The following is a 26116-nucleotide window of genomic DNA, read 5'->3' as shown; positions in this document are numbered from 1 at the left end:
ACATGTCTCCACTTTAACCATCCAGCTTTAATCCAATGACTAACATCCTCCTCACATGCCCCATCTATTTAAAGGATTGAGTCGAGATATTTAAAATAATTACTTTGGGGCAATACCACTCTACCGAAATTAACTCATTCCCTATCACCAGTTCGGCCTTCACTGAATATGAAATGCATGTATTCTGTCTTCGTCCTACTTAACTTAAAACTCTTTGACTTTAGAGTATTTCTTTAAAGCTTTAACTTTCTCTTGACTTCTTCTCGCGTCTCATCTATAAGAACTATATCATCTGCAAACATCATGCACCAAGGGATATTTTTTTTGTTTATGTTTCATCAATTCATCTAGAGCTAATATAAAAAGGTAAGGGCTCACGGCTAAACTTTGGTGTAATCCAACTGAGATAAGAAAATCTCTTGTGTCTCCTTCCACTGTGTGCACAATAGTAGTTGCTCCTTCATACATATCTTTCAACATTTGTATGTACCTAATAGATACCCTCTTTTATTCTAACAATCTCCATAAGACATCTCTTGAAATACTATTATAAGCCTTCTCCAAATTGATAAAAATCATATGTAGATCTTTCTTCACATCTCTATATTTCTCCATTAAGCTTCTAATCAGAAAAATCGCTTCCATAGTTGAACGACCGAGCATGAAACTAAATTGATTAGGGGAGATAAAAGTGTCATGACATAGTCGATGTTCCACAACTCTCTCCTACAATTTTATAGTATTGCTCATTAGTTTAATTTTCCTACAATTTGAGCAACTCTGTATGTCTCTCTTATTTTTAAAAATAGGTACTAAAATACTCCTCCTCCATTCATCAGGCATTTTCTTTGAGTTTAGAATCTCATTAAATAATTTAGTTAATTATGACACTCCCACATCTCCCAAATACTTCCACACTTTAATTAGTATTCTATCAGGTCCACAGGTTTTACCCACTTTCATTCTCTTAAGTGCTTCTTTTACTTCTAAAGATCTAATCCTTCTATTGTAATTCACATTTTTTTCTATTTTTCTGTAGTCTATATTCACGTTATTATTACTTTGACTATTATTAAAAAGGTTATCAAAATAATTTCTCCATCTTTTTTTAATGTCTTCATCTTTTACCAACACTTTTCCTTCTTTATCCATAATGCATCTAACTTGATTGAAATCTTGACATTTCTTTTCTCTCATCCTTGCTAATCTAAAAATATATTTCTCTCCTTCTTTAGTTTCAAGTTTTTCATATAACTTTTTAAAGGCATGCACTCTTACTTGACTAATCGTCTTTTTTACCTCTTTCTTTGCTATCTTATACTGTTCATAAGCCTCATTATTATCACACTTAGGTAATTTCTTATACCATTCCCTCTTTCTCTTCACTGCCTTTTGTACTTCCTCATTCCACTATCATCTCTCTTTTAAGGGTAGTTCATATTCTCTAGACTCTCCAAGTACTTTTCTAGTTACTTTTCTAATTTTTGATGTCATCTATATCCACATACCATTGGCATCCACATCCAGCTTCCATGCTTTAGACTCAAGAAGCTCATTTTTGAACTTCACTTGCTTTACTCCTTTGAACTCCCACCACCTTGTTCGAGCTACAATATTTCTTTTAGCCTTACTTGAATTGTTCCTAAACTTGATATCCAAGACCACTAATCAATATTAACTTGTTAAAGCCTCTCTCGGAATAACCTTACAATCCTTGCATAGAGCTCTATTTGTCTTTCTGGTTAAGAGAAAGTCAATTTAGCTTCTATGTTGTCCACTTTTGAAAGTCACTAAATGCAACTTCCTTTTTATAAAGTAGGTATTTGCTAGTATTAGGTCGTATCCCATGGCAAAATCTAGGATGCTTTTCCCCTCCTCATTTCGGCTACCAAAACTAAAACCTCAATGAACATTCTCATAACATTGCCTATTACTTTCTACATGTCTATTCAAATCTCCACTGATGAGAACATTCTCTTTATTCGGTATGCTTTGCATTAGATCATTCATATTTTCCCAAAATATTTGTTTACTCTCACTATCTAGTCCTATTTGTGGGGCATAAGCACTAACTATATTTATCGTTTCTCCTTCTAGTACTAGTTTTACTAGTATAATTCTATCTCCTATTCTTTTAACAGCTATTACGGTATTTTTCAATGTCCTGTCTATGATCATGCCTACTCCGTTCTTGTTCCTCTTCTTTTTGGTAAACTACAGTTTGTGTTTTGAATTACTCACTTCTTTGCTTTCCTTCCAACCCATTTAGTCTCCTAAATGCAAGCAATATTCACCTTCTCCTTTCCAAGGTATCCACAAGCTCCATTAATTTCAAGTACCAACCCTGATTCTCTTTCTATTCTGTTCCTTCCTAATTGATATCCTTTTATGATATCTTCTATTATTCTCTATGTGTATCTTGTGTTCTGTTCCACTATCTGTCAATGAATAATTTGAATAAATTCATATCTCAAAATAATTCGACTTGAACTTAAACTAAAAAATATATATATATACGAAATCATCGAGCAACATAAATCTATCCAACCTAACCCCGTTTGTATCATCTACTTTCTCATGAACCCAAATCATGTTTTTTGTGTCGATATCTAGTGAGAGAAAAGGAATAAAGCTAGGAAAGAAATGGAATTTATGGTTTTTTCGAAAACCACATCACCAACAGAATCAAAGCATAAGCAATATTTGACGGCCCACTCTATACCAAAAAGAAAATTTTAATTTGTGGAATAAATATTACCATTTGACCAAAAAAAAAAAGAATAAATATTACCAGCCGGCTTAATATATATATGGATTGGATGCCAGTGTTTAACTTTTGTCTTGCAAGTTTGGCTTTCTTTTAATGAGTAGATCCTATATAAACCAAATGCCCTTGGCCAAATTACTCATCTTTCTTGTTGAGTTCAACAGATAGACAGACAGAAAAAAGAAGAAACATGGACATGCTTACTGCCTTTGCCGTCCTCATCAGTACTCTTTCATTCTTATTCCTCATGTACAAACAAAAATCGAATGCTTCCAGCGGAAAGAGTCTCCCTCCCGGCAATACCGGCTGGCCGCTCATTGGGGAGAGCATAGAGTTCCTTAGCACCGGGAGAAAGGGTCAGCCAGAGAAGTTCATATTCGATCGAATGACAAAGTTTTCAAGCAAGGTCTTCAAGACCTCGTTGTTTTGCGAGCCAGCTGCAGTGTTTTGTGGGGCAGCAGGGAACAAGTTCTTGTTCTCCAATGAGAACAAACTGGTCACCGCATGGTGGCCTAACTCTGTCGACAAAATCTTCCCTTCCTCTAACCAGACCTCTTCGCAGGAGGAATCGAAGAGAATGAGAAAGCTTCTTCCGCAATTTCTGAAGCCAGAAGCACTTCAAAGATACATCAGTATCATGGATGTTATTGCACAAAGGCATTTTACATTCGACTGGGATAACAAACAACAAGTGGCTGTTTTCCCTTTAGCTAAGATGTACACTTTCTCGATAGCTTGTCGCTTGTTCCTAAGCATGGAAGATCGCGAGCAAGTGGAAAAGTTCGCCAAGCCATTCGAGGTTCTGGCCTCAGCGATTATAGCAATACCTATCGATTTTCCAGGGACACCCTTCAACCGCGGGATCAAAGCATCAAATTTTGTGAGAAAGGAGCTGGCAAAGATAATCAAGCAAAGGAAGATAGATCTAGCGGAGAATAAGGCATCTCCAACACAAGATATATTGTCTCACATGCTAACCACAGCAGACGAGAACGGACAGCATATGAATGAAATGGAAATAGCAGATAAGATTCTTGGTTTGCTTATTGGTGGCCACGACACAGCCAGTGCTGCCATAACGTTTGTTGTCAAATATCTTGCAGAGTTGCCTCAAGTCTACAACAAGGTTTTAGAAGGTATATATACATATACACAAAAGGACCAATTCCTCTAACCATGTATCTTCAATATATATAATACCTTCAAACTAAAGTTGATGGTGTTTTTGCTTGGGTAATATATGCATAATCAGAACAAATGGAAATCGCAAAAGCAAAAGCTCCAGGAGAGCTGTTGAATTGGGAGGACATACAAAAGATGAAATACTCGTGGAACGTAGCATGTGAGGTAATGAGACTTGCTCCTCCCCTCCAAGGAGCTTTCCGGGAGGCCATGACCGACTTCACCTACGCTGATTACACAATACCTAAGGGATGGAAGGTGAGTTCTTTTAATAATTAATAAGTTAAGCTATTGATTTCATGTTTATGTTGTTTTTTTTTTTCAATTAATTGGTGACGGCTTGCAGTTGTACTGGAGTGCCAATTCCTCACACAGAAATCCCGAGTGTTTCCCAGAACCAGAAAAATTCGAGCCTTCAAGGTTTGATGGGAACGGGCCTGCGCCTTACACGTTTGTTCCATTTGGAGGAGGACCTAGGATGTGCCCCGGTAAAGAATATGCTAGGTTGGAAATTCTGGTTTTCATGCACAACATTGTGAAAAAGTTCAAATGGGAGAAGCTCCTTCCTCAGGAGAACATTATTGTTGATCCTCTCCCAATCCCCGCTAAAGGCCTTCCCATTCGCCTCAATCCTCACAGCCCTTAAATATTTCATACTTTACTTATCCTACTTCTACAATTTCGTGTACTTTTCTTTTAGACTAATTATTAGATATAGCGGAAGCACTAAAAAATAGTGTTTCATCTCTCACAGAAAAGTGGGTCATTCTTGCAATATAAAGAGTGAATATGAGTGTACCTAATAATTTCTCTTTCTTTTATACTGCCGTGCATGTAAAATTTGCTTTTTATTTTTTTGTAACCTTATATTTTCTAAATACCTATTTATTTTAATCCAAATGCTTTACATTCTTTTCTAATTTCTATAAGTGAAATTTATTAGGACACATGCGTACAAATCTTGGATTTTAAGTTTCATTTGTTTACCATTACATTACAAGTAACAATAATATACAGTAAGAGCAAGGAAGGACGTGGAAATGGATATAGAGGGCCAACATTTAAATGTCAATATCATATGTAATATATTGAAAAAGAGTGTTTTATTTTTTTTATGTCATGGAAATTATCTATAAATAAATTTATAGTAAATTTTTAACAATATATTTTCAATATATAATAGCAAGAGAGAAATTTATCTTCAATTGACAAATATTATAAATTCTAAATTATACATGTGTTTTTTTTAGTCTACAACTAGATTAAAAATAAGTAATTTTATCGATAATTGAACTTATATATTATTCAAGAAATTAAGAGTCAAACACAACAATGAAATTATCAACCTTATAATGATGTTTTATTAAAAAGTTAAAGTGACATAAAAAAAACTAAATTTAGATTTTAAGAGTTTGTGCGCTGAAATATTTTTAAAATAATTATTGTTTTAAGATAATAATTCATAATTATCGTAACAAATAATAATTATAAATTTTGACGCTAGGGGTAGAGGGCCTAGGGGAAGAAGGGGTGGCAGAAATTTTAGGCTCGGTGATCATTGGGATAGAGATGGAAATGAGGAGAGAGTTGATGGGAATTTAGCTAGTATAAAGATGCAAATTCCACCTTTTCATGGGAAGGATAATCCAGAAGTTTATTTGGAGTGGGAGAGACAGGTGGAGTTGATTTTTGAGTGCCACCATTATTCTGAAGAAAAGAAAGTGAAGTTAGCAGCTGTAGAATTCAAAGAGTATGCAATTGTATGGTGGGATCAGTTGTTGAGTAGGAGGAGGAGAAATGGGCAACGAACAGTGGAGACATGGGACGAAATGAAGGGAATCTTGTAGCTGATGCACTTTCTAGGAGACATGCACTTTTGTCTACACTTGATGCAAAATTGCTTGGTTTTGAGTTCATGAAAGAATTGTATGTTGATGATGCAGATTTTTGTAATGTATATGCTACTTGTGAGAAAAGTGCATTTCAGAAATTTTATAGGCATGATGGATACTTGTTTAAGGAGAATAAATTGTGTGTGCCTAAATGCTCTATGCGAGACTTGCTTGTTTTGGAGTCACATAGTGGTGGTTTGATGGGACATTTTGGTGTTGCTAAGACTTTAAACATATTGCAAGAACACTTCTTTTGGCCACATATGAGGAAAGATGTTGATCGAATGTGTTCTAGGTGTGTTGAATGTAAGAAAGCAAAGTCTAGAGTAATGCCAAATGGTCTTTACACACCCTTGCCTGTTCCTAAGGAACCTTGGACTGATACTTCTATGGATTTTATTTTGGGTTTGCCTAGGTCTAGGAGAGGTCATGATTCTATATTTGTGGTTGTTGATAGATCCGCCAGTGTTGAACATACCAAACAAAAGCTGCAGAGATTTAACTGACAAGGCATCGCTTCACGGAGAACCGTAGGCATTGGCCCTTAAAGGAAGCAACAATAAACTAAAGTCCATTAGCAAACAACAAACAGCAAGTTACTCGACTTGAAATTTGAAAACATTAGTAAGTTATGTCCTTAATTTGTTTATGTGATGAAATTAGTAATTCAACGAAGTCCCTTTCTGATATAAACTTTGATTGAATTCACCATTACCATCTAAATTTGTCCAAATCAAAGCAATCAACTCATCTATATTTATCTATATCTATATAATATATATAATAAAATCAGTCTTAAAATAACTTCACCAAATGATGCTTTATTAAAATTTTTTTCTTATTTATCCATTTTGTTTATGTTCTACTAATAATTTTACAACATCAATTGATGATACTAATAAACTTATAAGACATTTAATGAAAAAAAATAATGACAATTGTTACAATATCATTAATACTAGTAAAACTAAGAATCATAATTATAAATTATATAAACCAAAGTAACCTTTTTACTTTTAACTATAATTATAAAATCATATACTTAATTCTTCATAATAAAAAAAACTTATGACAATAATTATAATTTAATTAATATTAGTAAAATTAAAGGTTATAATTATAAACTATATAAACTAATATCACACATTAAAAATCAAATTAGTTGCCTCTTAATACTCAACTCAACTCAACTCAACTAAGCCTTTATCCCAAAAATTTGGGGTCGGCTATATGGATTCGCTTTTTCCACTCTGAACGATTTTGGGTTAAATCCTCAGAAATGTGTAATGCTTCTAAGTCATGCTGTACTACTCTCCTCCAAGTCAATTTAGGTCTACCCCTTTTTTTCTTTCTATCCTCTAGTCTAATGTGCTCTACTTGTCTAACTGGAGCCTCCGTATGTCTACGCTTCACATGACCAAACCACCTCAATCTCCCTTCTCTCAACTTATCTTTAATTGGCACCACTCCTACCTTTTCTCTAATACTTTCATTACGGACTTTATCTAGTCTAGTATGACCACTCATCCACCTTAACATTCTCATCTCTGCAACTCTTATCTTAGATGCATACGACTCTTTCAGTGCCCAACACTCACTACCATATAGCATAGCCGGTCGTATGGCTGTACGGTAAAATTTTCCTTTTAATTTATTGGGAATCTTACGATCACATAAAACTCCCGTAGCACGTCTCCACTTCAACCATCCGGCTTTAATCCTATGACTAACATCCTCCTCACATCCCCCATCTACTTGAAGGACTGAGCCTAGATATTTAAAGCGATTACTTTGGGACAGTGCCACTCCATTCAAACTAACTCCTTCCCTATCACCAGTTTGGCCTTCACTGAACTTGCAATGCATGTATTCTGTCTTCGTTCTACTTAACTTAAAACCCTTTGACTCTAGAGTACTTCTCCAAAGTTCTAGCTTCCTATTGACTCCTTCTCGTGTCTCATCTATCAGAACAATATCATCCGCAAACATCATGCACCAAGGAATACTCTCTTGTATATGTTTCAGTTCATCTAAAACTAATGTAAAAGGTAAGGGCTTATGGTGATCCTTGGTGTAATCCAATTGAGATCGGAAAATCTCTTGTGTCCCCTCCCTTTGCGCACAATAGTAGTTGCTCCTTCATACATATCTTTCAATACTTGTATGTACCTAATAGATACCCTCTTTTGTTCTAACGCATTCCATAAGACCTCTCTTGGAACACTATCATAAGCCTTCTCCAAATCAATAAAAACCATGTGTAGATCTTTCTTCCCATCTCTATATTTCTCCATCAAGCTTCTAATGAGAAAGATCGCTTCCATAGTTGAACAACCAGGCATGAAACCAAATTGATTGAGAGAGATAGAAGTATCATGACGTAGTCGATGCTCCACAACTCTCTCCCACAACTTCATAGTATGGCTCATGAGTTTAATTCCCCTATAGTTTGAGCAACTCTGTATGTCTCCCTTATTTTTAAAAATAGGTACTAAAATACTCTTCCTCCATTCATCAGGCATTTTCTTTGAGTTTAGAATCTTATTAAATAATTTAGTTAACCATGCCACTCCCATATCTCCCAAATACTTCCACACTTCAATTGGTATTTCATCGGGTCCACAGGCTTTACCTACTTTCATTCTCTTAAGTGCTTCCTTTACTTCTAAAGATCTAATCCTTCTAGTATAATTTACATTCTTTTCTATTGTTCTATAATCTATATTCACGCTATTTCCATTTTGACTATTACTAAAGAGATCATTAAAATAATTTCTCCATCTTTCTTTAATGTCCTCATCTTTCACCAACACTTTTCCTTCTTTATCCTTAATGCACCTAACTTGATTGAGATCTTGACATTGCCTTTCTCTACTCCTTGCTAATCTATAAATATCTTTCTCCCCTTCTTTAGTTCCAAGTTTCTCATATAACTTTTCAAAGGCCTGTGCTCTTGCTTGGCTAACTGCCTTTTTTGCCTCTTTCTTTGCTATCTTGTACTGTTCATATGCCTCATTATTATCACATTTAGGTAATTTCTTATACCAGTCCCGTTGTCTCTTCAGCGCGTTTTGTACTTCTTCATTCCACCACCATCTCTCTTTTGAGGGTGGTCCATGTCCTTTAGATTCCCCAAGTACTTTTCTAGCTACTTCTCTAATCTTTGATGCCATCTGTATCCACATATCATTGGCCTCCACATCTAGCTTCCATACTTCAGACTCAAGAAGCTCATTTTTGAACTTCACTTGCTTTACTCCTTTGAACTCCCACCACTTTGTTCGAGCTACACTATTTCTTCTGATCTTACTTGAATTGTTCCTAAACTTGACATCCAAGACCACCAACCTATGTTGACTTGTTAAAGCCTCTCCTGGAATGACCTTGCAATCCTTGCATAGAGCTCTATTTGTCTTCCTGGTTAAGAGGAAGTCGATTTGGCTTCTATGTTGCCCACTTTTGAAAGTCACTAAATGTGACTCTCTTTTTATAAAGTAGGTATTTGCTAGTATTAGGTCGTATGCCATAGCAAAATCCAGGATGCTTTTTCCCTCCTCATTTCGACTGCCAAAACCAAAACCTCCATGAACATTCTCATAACCTTGCCTATTACTTCCTACATGTCCATTCAAATCTCCACCAATGAAAACATTCTCTTCATTCGGTATGCTTTGCATTAAATCATCCATATCTTCCCAAAACCTTTGTTTACTCTCACTGTCTAGTCCTATTTGTGGGGCATAAGCACTAACTATATTTATTGTTTCTCCGTCTAGTACTAGCTTTACTAGTATAATTCTATCTCCTACTCTTTTCACAGCTACTACTGCGTCTTTCAATGTCCTGTCTATGATTATACCCACTCCGTTCTTGTTTCTCTCCTTTCCGGTAAACCACAATTTGTACCCTGAATTACCCACTTCCTTACTTTTCTCTCCTACCCATTTAGTCTCCTGAATGCAAGCAATATTCACCCTTCTCCTTTCCAAGGTATCCACAAGTTCCATTAATTTTCCTGTAAGTGATCCAACATTCCAAGTACCAACCCTGATCATCCTCCTATCCTGCTCCTTCCTAATTGGTCTCCTTCTATGATATCTTCTATTATTTTCTATGTCTATCTTGTGTTCTGTTTCACTATTTGTTCTATTATCTGTCCTATGGACTAACTTCTTTACCCACACCCGTCCATGATGTGGGAACCCTTGCTCACTTAACACCACACCCGGCGTAGCATGGCGCGTCGCTTTCGGTGAACGCCCTACACCCTTGCATATTTATCACTACACCCGGGCTCCGATGTAGCGCGTCGTTAGTAGAGGACGCCCCAGCGTTTATATCATTTGAATCCATATCATAGGGTGTGACGAAATTTTTACGCTGGTTGTCACCTACCGCAACCCTCCTCCTTTATCCGGGCTTGGGACCGGCTAAGCGCAAACTACTTAGGCGGAGTTTAGTTGCCTCTTAATGCAAAGAGAAAATACAACATCTAATCAAAATTTTCTCTTAAAACTTACTGAATCATTAGAAAAAGATGATAAACAATTTGCATAGATATCATTAAAGTGATTTTCATCTTATAAGATTTATTTATATAGTTTTTTATATTTTAATATTTATTCTTTATATTAACTTTCAATTTATATTTATTCTTTGTATTTTTTTTTATATTTTTATAATATTTTAAATAAATTAAATATAAATATATAGAAAAAACTATATATTCATATTTTTATTCAATTAAGTAATATATCAATATTAATTATATGTACACAAAGCAAGGAAAAAAGCTTAGTTTTAATATAAATACAAAATTTAAATAATTTGTAAAATTGAGGCTGTGAATTTAGATTTTAACTAAAATGAATGCAACTCATAAATTAATTTGTATTTAACTATAAATTCATTTGTATAACATGTTAATGAATACTCAACTCAACTCAACTAAGTCTTTATCCAAAAAATTTATTTGGAGTTGGCTATATAGATTCTCTTTTTCCACTCTAAATGATTTTGGGTTAAATCCTAAAAAATGTGTAATGCTTCTAGATCATATTGTATTACTCTCCTCCAAGTCAGTTTAGGTCTACCCCTTTTTTTTTTCTTTCTATCCTCTAACTCAATGTGCTTTACTTGTCTAACTAGAGCCTACATATGTCTATACTTCATATGACCAAACCACCTTAATCTCTCTTCTCTCAACTTATCCTTAATTAGCACCACTCCTATATTTTCTTTAATACTCTCATTACTGACTTTATTTAGTCTAGTATGGTCACTCATCTATCTTAACATTCTCATCTCTGTAATTCTCATCTTAGACACATACGGCTCCTTCATTACCCAATACTCATTACCATATAACATGGCCGGTTGTATGGTTGTACAGTAAAATTTTCTTTTCAACTTATTGGGAATCTTGTGATTACATAAAACTCCCGTGACATGTCTCCACTTTAACCATCCAGCTTTAATCCAATGACTAACATCCTCCTCACATGCCCCATCTATTTAAAGGATTGAGTCGAGATATTTAAAATAATTACTTTGGGGCAATACCACTCTACCGAAATTAACTCATTCCCTATCACCAGTTCGGCCTTCACTGAATATGAAATGCATGTATTCTGTCTTCGTCCTACTTAACTTAAAACTCTTTGACTTTAGAGTATTTCTTTAAAGCTTTAACTTTCTCTTGACTCCTTCTCGCGTCTCATCTATAAGAACTATATCATCTGCAAACATCATGCACCAAGGGATATTTTTTTTGTTTATGTTTCATCAATTCATCTAGAGCTAATATAAAAAGGTAAGGGCTCACGGCTAAACTTTGGTGTAATCCAACTGAGATAAGAAAATCTCTTGTGTCTCCTTCCACTGTGTGCACAATAGTAGTTGCTCCTTCATACATATCTTTCAACATTTGTATGTACCTAATAGATACCCTCTTTTATTCTAACAATCTCCATAAGACATCTCTTGAAATACTATTATAAGCCTTCTCCAAATTGATAAAAATCATATGTAGATCTTTCTTCACATCTCTATATTTCTCCATTAAGCTTCTAATCAGAAAAATCACTTCCATAGTTGAACGACCGAGCATGAAACTAAATTGATTAGGGGAGATAAAAGTGTCATGACATAGTCGATGTTCCACAACTCTCTCCTACAATTTTATAGTATTGCTCATTAGTTTAATTTCCCTACAGTTTGAGCAACTCTGTATGTCTCTCTTATTTTTAAAAATAGGTACTAAAATACTCCTCCTCCATTCATCAGGCATTTTCTTTGAGTTTAGAATCTCATTAAATAATTTAGTTAATTATGCCACTCCCACATCTCCCAAATACTTCCACACTTTAATTAGTATTCTATCAGGTCCACAGGTTTTACCCACTTTCATTCTCTTAAGTGCTTCTTTTACTTCTAAAGATCTAATCCTTCTATTGTAATTCACATTTTTTTCTATTTTTCTGTAGTCTATATTCACGTTATTATTACTTTGACTATTATTAAAAAGGTTATCAAAATAATTTCTCCATCTTTTTTTAATGTCTTCATCTTTTACCAACACTTTTCCTTCTTTATCCATAATGCATCTAACTTGATTGAAATCTTGACATTTCTTTTCTCTCATCCTTGCTAATCTAAAAATATATTTCTCTCCTTCTTTAGTTTCAAGTTTTTCATATAACTTTTTAAAGGCATGCACTCTTACTTGACTAATCGTCTTTTTTACCTCTTTCTTTGCTATCTTATACTGTTCATAAGCCTCATTATTATCACACTTAGGTAATTTCTTATACCATTCCCTCTTTCTCTTCACTGCCTTTTGTACTTCCTCATTCCACTATCATCTCTCTTTTAAGGGTAGTTCATATTCTCTAGACTCTCCAAGTACTTTTCTAGTTACTTTTCTAATTTTTGATGTCATCTATATCCACATACCATTGGCATCCACATCCAGCTTCCATGCTTTAGACTCAAGAAGCTCATTTTTGAACTTCACTTGCTTTACTCCTTTGAACTCCCACCACCTTGTTCGAGCTACAATATTTCTTTTAGCCTTACTTGAATTGTTCCTAAACTTGATATCCAAGACCACTAATCAATATTAACTTGTTAAAGCCTCTCTCGGAATAACCTTACAATCCTTGCATAGAGCTCTATTTGTCTTTCTGGTTAAGAGAAAGTCAATTTAGCTTCTATGTTGTCCACTTTTGAAAGTCACTAAATGCAACTTCCTTTTTATAAAGTAGGTATTTGCTAGTATTAAGTCGTATCCCATGGCAAAATCTAGGATGCTTTTCCCCTCCTCATTTCGGCTACCAAAACTAAAACCTCAATGAACATTCTCATAACATTGCCTATTACTTTCTACATGTCTATTCAAATCTCCACTGATGAGAACATTCTCTTTATTCGGTATGCTTTGCATTAGATCATTCATATTTTCCCAAAATATTTGTTTACTCTCACTATCTAGTCCTATTTGTGGGGCATAAGCACTAACTATATTTATCGTTTCTCCTTCTAGTATTAGTTTTACTAGTATAATTCTATCTCCTATTCTTTTAACAGCTATTACGGTATTTTTCAATGTCCTGTCTATGATCATGCCTACTCCGTTCTTGTTCCTCTTCTTTTTGGTAAACTACAGTTTGTGTTTTGAATTACTCACTTCTTTGCTTTCCTTTCCAACCCATTTAGTCTCCTGAATGCAAGCAATATTCACCTTCTCCTTTCCAAGGTATCCACAAGCTCCATTAATTTCAAGTACCAACCCTGATTCTCTTTCTATTCTGTTCCTTCCTAATTGATATCCTTTTATGATATCTTCTATTATTCTCTATGTGTATCTTGTGTTCTGTTCCACTATCTGTCAATGAATAATTTGAATAAATTCATATCTCAAAATAATTCGACTTGAACTTAAACTAAAAAATATATATATATTCGAAATCATCGAGCAACATAAATCTATCCAACCTAACCCCGTTTGTATCATCTACTTTCTCATGAACCCAAATCATGTTTTTTGTGTCGATATCTAGTGAGAGAAAAGGAATAAAGCTAGGAAAGAAATGGAATTTATGGTTTTTTCGAAAACCACATCACCAACAGAATCAAAGCATAAGCAATATTTGACGGCCCACTCTATACCAAAAAGAAAATTTTAATTTGTGGAATAAATATTACCATTTGACCAAAAAAAAAAAGAATAAATATTACCAGCCGGCTTAATATATATATGGATTGGATGCCAGTGTTTAACTTTTGTCTTGCAAGTTTGGCTTTCTTTTAATGAGTAGATCCTATATAAACCAAATGCCCTTGGCCAAATTACTCATCTTTCTTGTTGAGTTCAACAGATAGACAGACAGAAAAAAGAAGAAACATGGACATGCTTACTGCCTTTGCCGTCCTCATCAGTACTCTTTCATTCTTATTCCTCATGTACAAACAAAAATCGAATGCTTCCAGCGGAAAGAGTCTCCTCCCGGCAATACCGGCTGGCCGCTCATTGGGGAGAGCATAGAGTTCCTTAGCACCGGGAGAAAGGGTCAGCCAGAGAAGTTCATATTCGATCGAATGACAAAGTTTTCAAGCAAGGTCTTCAAGACCTCGTTGTTTTGCGAGCCAGCTGCAGTGTTTTGTGGGGCAGCAGGGAACAAGTTCTTGTTCTCCAATGAGAACAAACTGGTCACCGCATGGTGGCCTAACTCTGTCGACAAAATCTTCCCTTCCTCTAACCAGACCTCTTCGCAGGAGGAATCGAAGAGAATGAGAAAGCTTCTTCCGCAATTTCTGAAGCCAGAAGCACTTCAAAGATACATCAGTATCATGGATGTTATTGCACAAAGGCATTTTACATTCGACTGGGATAACAAACAACAAGTGGCTGTTTTCCCTTTAGCTAAGATGTACACTTTCTCGATAGCTTGTCGCTTGTTCCTAAGCATGGAAGATCGCGAGCAAGTGGAAAAGTTCGCCAAGCCATTCGAGGTTCTGGCCTCAGCGATTATAGCAATACCTATCGATTTTCCAGGGACACCCTTCAACCGCGGGATCAAAGCATCAAATTTTGTGAGAAAGGAGCTGGCAAAGATAATCAAGCAAAGGAAGATAGATCTAGCGGAGAATAAGGCATCTCCAACACAAGATATATTGTCTCACATGCTAACCACAGCAGACGAGAACGGACAGCATATGAATGAAATGGAAATAGCAGATAAGATTCTTGGTTTGCTTATTGGTGGCCACGACACAGCCAGTGCTGCCATAACGTTTGTTGTCAAATATCTTGCAGAGTTGCCTCAAGTCTACAACAAGGTTTTAGAAGGTATATATACATATACACAAAAGGACCAATTCCTCTAACCATGTATCTTCAATATATATAATACCTTCAAACTAAAGTTGATGGTGTTTTTGCTTGGGTAATATATGCATAATCAGAACAAATGGAAATCGCAAAAGCAAAAGCTCCAGGAGAGCTGTTGAATTGGGAGGACATACAAAAGATGAAATACTCGTGGAACGTAGCATGTGAGGTAATGAGACTTGCTCCTCCCCTCCAAGGAGCTTTCCGGGAGGCCATGACCGACTTCACCTACGCTGATTACACAATACCTAAGGGATGGAAGGTGAGTTCTTTTAATAATTAATAAGTTAAGCTATTGATTTCATGTTTATGTTGTTTTTTTTTTTCAATTAATTGGTGACGGCTTGCAGTTGTACTGGAGTGCCAATTCCTCACACAGAAACCCCGAGTGTTTCCAAGAACCAGAAAAATTCGAGCCTTCAAGGTTTGATGGGAACGGGCCTGCGCCTTACACGTTTGTTCCATTTGGAGGAGGACCTAGGATGTGCCCCGGTAAAGAATATGCTAGGTTGGAAATTCTGGTTTTCATGCACAACATTGTGAAAAAGTTCAAATGGGAGAAGCTCCTTCCTCAGGAGAACATTATTGTTGATCCTCTCCCAATCCCCGCTAAAGGCCTTCCCATTCGCCTCAATCCTCACAGCCCTTAAATATTTCATACTTTACTTATCCTACTTCTACAATTTCGTGTACTTTTCTTTTAGACTAATTATTAGATACATCGGAAGCACTAAAAAATAGTGTTTCATCTCTCACAGAAAAGTGGGTCATTCTTGCAATATAAAGAGTGAATATGAGTGTACCTAATAATTTCTCTTTCTTTTATACTGCCGTGCATGTAAAATTTGCTTTTTATTTTTTTGTAACCTTATATTTTCTAAATACCTATTTATTTTAATCCAAATGCTTTACATTCTTTTCTAATTTCTATAAGTGAAATTTATTAGGACACATGCGTACAAATCTTGGATTTTAAGTTTCATTTGTTTACCATTACATTACAAGTAACAATAATATACAGTAAGAGCAGGGAAGGACGTGGAAATGGATATAGAGGGCCAACATTTAAATGTCAATATCATATGTAATATATTGAAAAAGAGTGTTTTATTTTTTTTATGTCATGGAAATTATCTACAAATAAATTTATAGTAAATTTTTAACAATATATTTTCAATATATAATAGCAAGAGAGAAATTTATCTTCAATTGACAAATATTATAAATTCTAAATTATACATGTGTTTTTTTTAGTCTACAACTAGATTAAAAATAAGTAATTTTATCGATAATTGAACTTATATATTATTCAAGAAATTAAGAGTCAAACACAACAATGAAATTATCAACCTTATAATGATGTTTTATTAAAAAGTTAAAGTGACATAAAAAAAACTAAATTTAGATTTTAAGAGTTTGTGCGCTGAAATATTTTTAAAATAATTATTGTTTTAAGATAATAATTCATAATTATCGTAACAAATAATAATTATAAATTTTGACGCTAATTAAATAGATACAAATTTTAACAAAAAAAATTGATTTTTTAGTTTTAATATTTAATTTATTTTCATAATTGATGGTAAAATTAATTTTAAATATTAAATTTCATAAAATTATTATTTTCAAATTTGGAGGAAAATTTTTAGAGACATTAGTAAAATTAATCATTAAAATTAAAATTTTTATAATTTAAATATAATAATTATTAAAACTTGAATTTTTTTTAAAGTAACTGCTTCATGTGGATCTATCCACACATTATTATTCTTGTTATATAGACTTATGATTTATATTTTTGCATATAATTTTCTGTTAACTTTTTATATATGATATAATATTATACTTTTATAAAAGTTATATATTAGGATTGAGTGCTTATCACTGTGCAAAAGCTTAAGGTGTTAGTATAAGATGCTAGTCCACTAAGCTATTTCTACTCAGTGCCAATAATCATCCAACTCCTGCTAGGTATTCGAATCCATAATCTTGACTCTATACCAGTTGTTAGATCGAACATTTATCACTGTGCCAAAAGTTTAAATTGTTAGTAGGCACAACTCTATCTCCTTATAGTGTAGTGGCTCAAAAGCCATAAGTCGAAAAGATCTGAGCAAGATACTGGCCTACTGAACTATACTTGCTCAACGCTAACATGTGTTATGTGTAATATAACATAATTATAAACTTAAATGTAATATAATAAAAAAAATATAATAATAAGTTTTAAAAATATAAATAGGGTGAAATATTTTAAATTAAAATAAATTAATAAAAAATACAAGTTAGCTCATTGAATTAAATTTATTCAAACTTTATTTTTAAAAAAAAAATTTTGATTTGCCTATATTATATTTTTTATAATTTAAAATAATATTAATTAATTTGCATAATGAAGTTGCATAAATAGATTAATGTGAAAGAAAATTATTTATAAAATTAAAATAGGATAATTTTAAAATTTACTTTGCAATTTAATGCATTATCATTTTAAAATTTTCATGTAATAACCTGAATTTTAAAATATAAATTTTATATTTTTATATAGTATTTAAATATTATTTTAATATCAACTAACTAATTTATAAATTTTTGTAAAGCTTTCATTTATATATTTTAATTTTATTTCTAAATATATTTTATAAATTATTTAATAGTTCAATTTTAATTGAAATGATTAGTTTATAATTTAATATTAAATCAATTAACAAAATATATTATTTCATTATTGTTAGCCTTAGTTCTAAGATTTGATCTTAATTGTTATTAATTTGATTATTATTATTATCAATATTATTTATTATATTTTTTTATTATTTAATTATACATATATTTATATTTTGGGACCCAATTGAAAAAAATTTTGGACCTATTTGAATATACCCAAAAAATTTAAGGACAAAAAGGATAATTAAAAGTTAAAAAAAAAAATCAGTAGCTCTTTTTCTCTCTCTCCCTCCCTCTTTCTCTCCTCTCTTTTCCATCACCCCCCTACACCCTCTCTTCCTCTCTTGGCCGACGAGGCGCACAACCACCCAGGTGACGCCGGTGAGCTACCTGCTAGCAGCAGCAGCAGCAGTGTAAATGGAGGAATTTCCTCCTCCAATGTGTGCACAAGGATGCCATTTTCCAAGCGCGATTCCCACTTCATCCGAATTCTGATAAGGACATTTTTTTGTGGTATTGGAAAGCTTATTCCATGAGCTTTCTTTTGATACCAAATTTTACAGCGTTTGATGGTTGGATGAGTGAGATCAAGATGAGAGAAGTTTCGGGTTTTCATGACTTTCTGATTAGATCCCAGCCAACCGGCGGTCAGTTTGGATGATCGGACCTGGGCATCATAGTCCACACTCCTCAAGCTTCGTTTTGACATCAATTACGCCTTGATCAGAGATTGAACGGAGAAGATGTTTATCGAATAACCTAAACTAAATTGGCTGATATCGGGCGATCGAAGCGGAGTTTTGATAAACCGTCAGCTGATCCATCACCAGCAGCTCATGGGAATCCCGGATAGGGGTGTGCAGTTTTCGGTTTAAACCGAAAAACCGAACCGAACTGATTAATTCGATTCAATCGGTTCGGTTTTAAAATTTAATCGGTTCGGTTTATAATTTTGATAATTTCGGATTAATCAGTTTGGTTCGGTTATTTTCATAAAAAAATCAAAAAAACTGAACCGAACAGAAATTATTAATATATATAGGAAATAAAAAAATCGAACCAAATTGAATCGAACCGAATCGAACCGAACCGAAATCAAAGAAAATCGAACCGAACCTTAAGATTTTTTAGTTTTGATTTCTAATTTTTTTTTGTTTTTATGTTTTTATTATTTAGATTTAATGTTAAAAATATGAAATTTTATAAATTTCGGTTTGATCGGTTTAAAACCGAACCGATATTTATCGGTTCGATTCTGTTCGATTTTCTCTTATCAATTGGTTCGGTTCGGTTTTTAAAATTTTTTATTTTCGATTTTCGATTTTATCGGTTCGGTTCGGTCCGGAACCGAACTGACCGTTTGCACACCCCTAATCCCGGATATGCACTCGAATCAATGATAGCTCACCGGCACCAAAGACCGAGTTTTCGGCCTATTTCGACGGCCCATCCCAAAACATAGTCAATAGTAGGGGTGTTTGGTTCCATTCAGTTCGGGATTTGCCTAGGAACCGGAATCGAACTAGAATTTCGAAATTTTGATACTATCCCAGTTCGGTTTTTCATTATTTCGGTTTCAGTTCAGTATAGTTCTCAGTTCTTCGGTTCTGGTTTGGTTCGATATAATTCTAGTTCGGTTCTCGGTTCTTAAAATAATTTTATGTAATTATTTCCTTAAAAAGTCATACTTAAATTAGCATTTAAGTTTTGAATTGAGTTATTAACACATAATATATCATATAATATATCTTTTAGCTATACGTAAATTATATAATATTTAATTATAAGGTGCATATATAACTTAGGATTAAATATATTATATAATATAATAGTATATCATATAATATACATTTTAACTATTTATTAATTATATAATATTTAACTATAAGATACAAATATAATTAAGAATTAATATATATATATATATATATTAATATAAGATAATAGTATATTTATAATAAAGAATGATTAGGTAATTTAATGTATTTATAACTAAAATTATTAAGAAAATATAGAAAAATGAAATGTAATATTAAGTTATATTTAGTTCATAATTATATATACATACATAAGTATATATAATTATATTGAAAGTATATAATACATCTAAAAAAAACATAGAAAAACATATATATAAATTCGATTCTCAGTTCGGCATGGTTTCGATTTGATTCTTAGTGAAGAACCAGAATCGAACCAAAGTATCAAAATAAATTCGGTTTGGTATGATTCTTCGGTTCAGTACGGTTCTTCAGTTCGGTTTGGTTCCTCCAAGAACCGTGTACAGCCCTAGTCAATATTACAGTTAATCCCAACATTTTCAGACATCTCTAATGCATTTTAGGTAGTAGAATTTGCAAAAATAGTCTCTAATTTGAATTGTGTAGTTTGTTCCTTGTTTAAGCTAGCTGATTAAATCTGTAAAATATTCCTGGCATATAAAAATTAAGTAAAATGATTTTAATTAATATAAGGACAAAGTGGAGGACCTCTAGGAATATTTTCATAATTTTTGAAGTGTTAAAAATAATTATTTGGACTGTAAAAGAATTAGAAACTCGAGCTAGAGTTTGGATGTTTAGACTTAGATTAGATTTCTTGTAGGCCCTGGATGTGCATTATAATTGTTGTTGTGGGCCTAAGATTGTTAGTTCATTTTTCTTACAAGGGGTTAAGTCCAATTATAGAGGAGACTCTACCGAAATTTCGGTACTACCTTAGGAATTATTCTTGCTTTTTTAATTAAATTAGTTAATTAATTTTATCAATCTTTTGATAAAGGTTAGTGTATATATTTAAATGATCAGTGCCGACCGTCTTCTTCTCGTAGCCAGACTAGCTGCAATCAAGTCAACCAGTTTATGAGTTGGATATTGATTATTTTGTAATTTCAATATTAATTATATATTTGGCATACTTATGCATTCTATAAATAATTAATTATAAACATAAATAGTTAATATATTAGAGGTATTTTGATTGCTGCATATTTAATTATTGCTATTTATTTGTGATTGCCGCCCTGAGAATAATTTGGAGCTTTGTATGTGTGTTGACATGAGCATGGTGCGGATATGGATATAGGTAGGATGGATAGTCACAGTTGGAGCTTGACTCGCTGGGACTCGATCCTTATATATGGATAAGTCGGGGTAAGTACAACTTGATCTTGTTGACCCCTGCACTTAGATTATTAAGGGAAAGTCCCGCTTGAGTTGACCTCGCTAGCAGGAATTGGATTAAGAGAGCCGTATAGGGGATCAACTCCCATATATGTATTGATGTGATACAATGAATGTGTGAGTAGCTCCAAATTAACCTCTCCTACGAATATTGGATGAATTATTATTATATTTGATAGATGTGCGTTTCATGGTAGGGTTACACTAGTTTAAATAGTTATAGAAATTACATTTATAATTAATATCTAAACTTTCTAAGTTGAAAGCTTATTTCTGTTCAAATATTTTTCCCATGTTATAGGCGGAGTGAGTATATTTTTCAACTCTAACTTGCATTTTCCTCCGCAAGTTGAAGTTTTTATTATGTCTATTCATTTATTTATTTATTTATTTATCTATTTATTTAATTACTAGAACTCTGCTGTGACATTAGTTTATGAATACATTGTATTATTTAATGAAAATTTTATGATATTAAATAGTTTGCACGTGATGGGTTTTAGGGTTGAGTTGGCTCCCTTAGTTTTGGTTTTCTGATAGTTAATAGGTTGGATTAGCTCAAATAAATTTATAACATTTTATTTTATTTTTGTCTGCATGTTGGGTCTTGATCTTGGTCCTGGTTATGGCTTTGGGAATAGTTAGACTCACTACGGCCTTCGAAGACTTTATGCAGGCTCGGGGACTTTATGCCGGCTCAGCCCGTAGAATCGGGTCGTGACATTTTATTTTCATTATATTGATATCTTGAAATTTTATGTTGTGATATTGTTTAATACAAATAATTTTAAAACTTATTTAATATATTTAATAAGTATTTTTATTTTTTAAAATTATAGATTATATTATATATGTTACAAATATATTATAGATTAATTAAAATATAAATATAAATATAAATTTAATCATGCATTTTTAATTAATTCTATTAATATTGAGAGGAGCATAACTTTTCACATAAATATATGCAAAAATATAATTACATTTTCTTATATTCTTCTAGTCAAAATCAACAACCTAACCAAGATTGATTGATAAATTAAAATAAAAAATATGTTCATGCATAAGGATATATCACAAATTATAATTAATCTACATTTAAACTAAATAAATCCAATAAAATATCATATAATTACATGTAAAATATAATTTTTATGTAAAAATAATATTAATCATCCTAAATATTATATGATGCATCAATATCAAATATAAAAGAAAAGGAAAATTAATATATATTAACCTATGTAAATATCATTGAATTTGTAAGGATATTGGTTTAACTTAATATTTCCAATAATAATAAAATCCTAGCAATCACATTCACATATAACTACTCTCATAAGAATGACATTGATGATCCACAAAAAAATAAAAATTTTAAAGACTTATAAATATATATTTTTATTATGTTGGAAAAAAATAAAAAAAATATAGTAAATAAAGAAAAAAAAAATTACATTACAAATCAAAGTTAATTAAACTTGATTTTTTTTTTGCATGAAAATATAGTATATAAATGTAAAATGTTACCCGTTAGTAATATTTAAAAAAAAGTTTATAAATTTGTAACAAATGAAATATTTATCATTTAATAGCATTAAAATTTTATATTTATCGATATAATGTAATTTTTTTATTTAATTAAATTGTTAATTTTTAATAATAATTTTATAATTATGTTAATTACATAGTTATTTTTAAAAAGTAATTTTATAATTTAATATTATAAGTTTGTAAATATTTAGAATAATTAAAAAAATAAATTGGTTTAAATGAGATTTTTTATTTAATGCTGTTTATTATTTTTATTGCAATAAACTAAAAAGTTTTTAATGAATTAATAATTCTTAAAAATTACAATGTAAAATATTATTAAAATAATATTAAAATTTTAATATATATTAATTATAATAATATTAGAAATTAAAATTATTTACAAATTTAATGATTGATAAGTTGTCACTAAAATTATTAGTGACATTTATATTGATAATAAATTTTTATTATTGAAAGTATTGGCGATGAATAACTTTTCTCTAAGAATCATTAACAATGAATTTGTATTATCCACAAGTATACCGTCATTAAAATTTATTTGCGACAATTTTATATAAAATAATTTTTATTTTTGAAAATATTAGTGATGAAAATACTGTACACTAAATGTATGCTAAAATGATATAAAAATTAAAAAAATATATAGTTATTTTTTTATCAATGAGGTTTAATTTAATAATTTTATTTTAGTTGGAGCTTTATTAATTAAAAAAATTACATGTGTGTCTTTATAATTATAAGGTCTAAAAACAATTATAAAAATTATAGTTTGTTATTGTTTTTCATAAGTTTAATTTATGAGCAAGCATGGCGAATTGCTAAAGAGAGAGAAAGAGAATGATGAAGAGAGACAGTGGATTAAAATTTGTAAATTTGATTTTGATAATAAGGACAATAAAAGTATTTTTACGTGTTTTTAACGGAAAAAGTCATGAAAACAAATTATAAAGTAAATTATAATTTAAATCTTAAGATTTAGTGAAACATATAAATTAATTTTTATATTTTTAAAATTTATTTATTTATTCATTTAATTTTTTATTTAAATTATTATTATTTTTAATAAAAATACCAAAATACTCTTCTTCCCCGATTGGTCCAACTTTTCCCCTCTACTGTTTACCTTCGCCGGCTAGCTCTCCACCATCAATGACCAGCAGCCCATGAATCCAGAAGGTCCATCATGCCGACCCAATCTAACAGCTCCTATTATGGTTTACCAACGAACATCATCGGGAGACGTCCACACTAGTAAGCTTTTAGTCCGATTGAAATTAGAAAGTACAATTAATTTAGAAAGTATAATTAATTTAGTAAGTTTAGTAAAATTTAAATTTTAAAGTTTAATAATTAGAGTCTTAAAAAGATTAAATTTTAGTGACATATATATATGTATAGTTAGTTAGATATTATATAGAATGTATTGTAAAGAGCTTACAAAGTGGAAAGGTGTATTGAATTTCGTGAATTTTATGTAGGTGATTTTGAGTTCGAGAAAAATAATTAGTATGTGCAATTATTTTTTCTTTGATAGTGGATTTATTTGATAGAGTATATTTTTGTCGAACCATATTAAATTTTGTGTTTTTTATTTTGTATGTGTATGATTTTTTTCACAATAAAGGGTATTTAGAGTTGTGGTTCGAGATGCCAAAGATGGCGAGCACAAAATTTGAGATAAGTCGTTCAATGGAAAAAATAATTTCAGTTTATGACAAAGCACTGTGAAGAATCTCCTTATACAATAAGGATTAATTAAATTATTGAATGAGAAGCAACCGACAACTATGAAAGATGATGATTGGGAGGAGTTTCAACAAATGGCTGTGAGTACAATTAGATTGATGTTAGCCCCAAATGTGAATTACAATGTCTTGGATAAGACTTCGCCAATTATTTTATGAAAAAAAATTAGAGAGCCTGTACATATCAAAATCACTCACAAATGGTTTGTACTTAAAGAAGGAGTTGTACTAACTCAAAATGGCTGAAGGGATCACCTTAATATTTTTAATAAATTAATTATCCAATTGGCTAGTGTTAGTGTGAAGGTAGATAATGAAGATAAAGCACTGTGAAGAATCTCCTTATACAATAAGGATTAATTAAAGCATTGAATAAGAAGTAACCGACAACTATGAAAGATGATAATTGGGATAAGCTTCAACAAAGGGCTGTGAGTACGATTAGATTGACGTTAGCCTCAGATGTGAAGTACAATGTCTTGGATGAGACTTCTCCAGTTGTTTTGTGAAAAAAAAAAATTGGAGGCCTGTACATGTCAAAATTACTCACAAATCATTTGTACTTGAAGAAGGAGTTGTACTAACTCAAAATGGATGAAGGGATCACCTTAATATTTTTAATAAATTAATTATCCAATTGGCTAGTGTTAGTGTGAAGGTAGATGATGAAGATAAAGCCCTCTTACTTCTAGCCTCTCTCCCGCAATCTTATAAAAGTTTGGTGATAGTCCTAACAGTTGGGAAAAAGACTTTGAAGGTGGAGGAGGTTACCGTAGTTATCTTAGATGATGAAAAGTTCAAGAAGACAGCTAGTAGCAATAAAGGTGGAGCTTTTGTTGCTGGTTCTAGTCGTTGCAGAAGCAATTCACATAGAAATAATTGGAGAAGGAATGGTAAATCAAGCTCGAGACTACGGGTAGACTTTGAAGATAGAGAATGCTACTACTGTCATGAGAAGAGTCACATTCAATACTATTGTATGAAGATGAAGGAAGATCTTGCAGAATTTAAATAATTCAAGAAGAGTCGTGGAAAAGAATAAGAAGGAACTGCTGTAATTGCAATGGATGATACTGTTGATGATGAATGTTTGAATGTGGATGATGATAAGAAGAAGGCAAAAGATCAATTACAAGATGAGTGATTAATGGATTCTGCTTGCTCATTTTATATTTGCTTAAAGGAGGGGTTTGATGTGATTGAAGGAAGGAAGGAGAAAAAGTAAAGCTAGCCAATGGGAACGAGATGGAAGTTAAAGGTGTTGGAAGAGTGAATATCAAGCTACATGGTGATCAAGTAAAAGTGTTTGATGAAGTAAAATATGTTCTTAAATTTGAAAGGAACTTAATTTCCTTGGGTAAATTGGATTATTTAGGTTATGGGTGTTCGATTCATGGTAGAGTCATGAGAGTTAGCAGAGGTGCTCTTGTGATCATGAAGAGTGAGAAGATTGGTATAAAGAATCTTTACAAATTGGAATGAATCCCATTTGATTAGCAGAATGCAAGTGGAAGCAAAAGGCAACATCAATAATCAAGAGTGTAAGGAAGTATCTAAGAGAAAATTGACTTTTGCAGAAATCGTGAAGACTAATTCCATTTGACTTGGAGGTGGAGATTGTTAAAGTCCAAGTCCAATTGAAATTAGGAAGTATAATTAATTTAGGAAGTATAATTAGTTTAGAAGGTTTAGTAGAATTTAAATTCTGAAGTTTAATAATTAAAGTCCTAAAA

At 32.1% G+C, this 26116-nt stretch overlaps 1 protein-coding gene and 1 pseudogene across 1 annotated transcript; both read left to right on the top strand.

Annotated features, from left to right (window-relative positions):
* Positions 1-2904: 2904 nt before the first annotated feature.
* LOC131170399 (beta-amyrin 28-monooxygenase-like) lies at positions 2905-4614 on the top strand. The gene is made up of 3 exons (XM_058129445.1): positions 2905-3903; positions 4020-4207; positions 4296-4614. The coding sequence occupies exons 1-3, from the start codon at positions 2958-2960 to the stop codon at positions 4593-4595; spliced, it is 1434 nt and encodes a 477-aa protein (XP_057985428.1). The 5' UTR covers positions 2905-2957; the 3' UTR covers positions 4596-4614.
* Positions 4615-14245: 9631 nt separating this feature from the next.
* LOC110648741 (beta-amyrin 28-monooxygenase-like) lies at positions 14246-16101 on the top strand (annotated as a pseudogene).
* Positions 16102-26116: the final 10015 nt, after the last annotated feature.

The sequence above is a fragment of the Hevea brasiliensis genome, chromosome 11, assembly GCF_030052815.1.
Source record: "Hevea brasiliensis isolate MT/VB/25A 57/8 chromosome 11, ASM3005281v1, whole genome shotgun sequence".
Taxonomy (NCBI): domain Eukaryota; kingdom Viridiplantae; phylum Streptophyta; class Magnoliopsida; order Malpighiales; family Euphorbiaceae; genus Hevea; species Hevea brasiliensis.
Note: the sequence above shows the minus strand (reverse complement) of the source record. Positions and strands in the feature narration are given on the sequence as shown.

Bases quoted from the DNA above. Each gene is read 5' to 3' on its own strand.
- LOC131170399 (XM_058129445.1), top strand. From the start codon at position 2,958: ATGGACATGCTTACTGCCTTTGCCGTCCTCATCAGTACTCTTTCATTC. The intron at 3,904-4,019 runs GTATATATACAT...ATGCATAATCAG, and splicing joins CTACAACAAGGTTTTAGAAG to AACAAATGGAAATCGCAAAA. The intron at 4,208-4,295 runs GTGAGTTCTTTT...GACGGCTTGCAG, and splicing joins CAATACCTAAGGGATGGAAG to TTGTACTGGAGTGCCAATTC.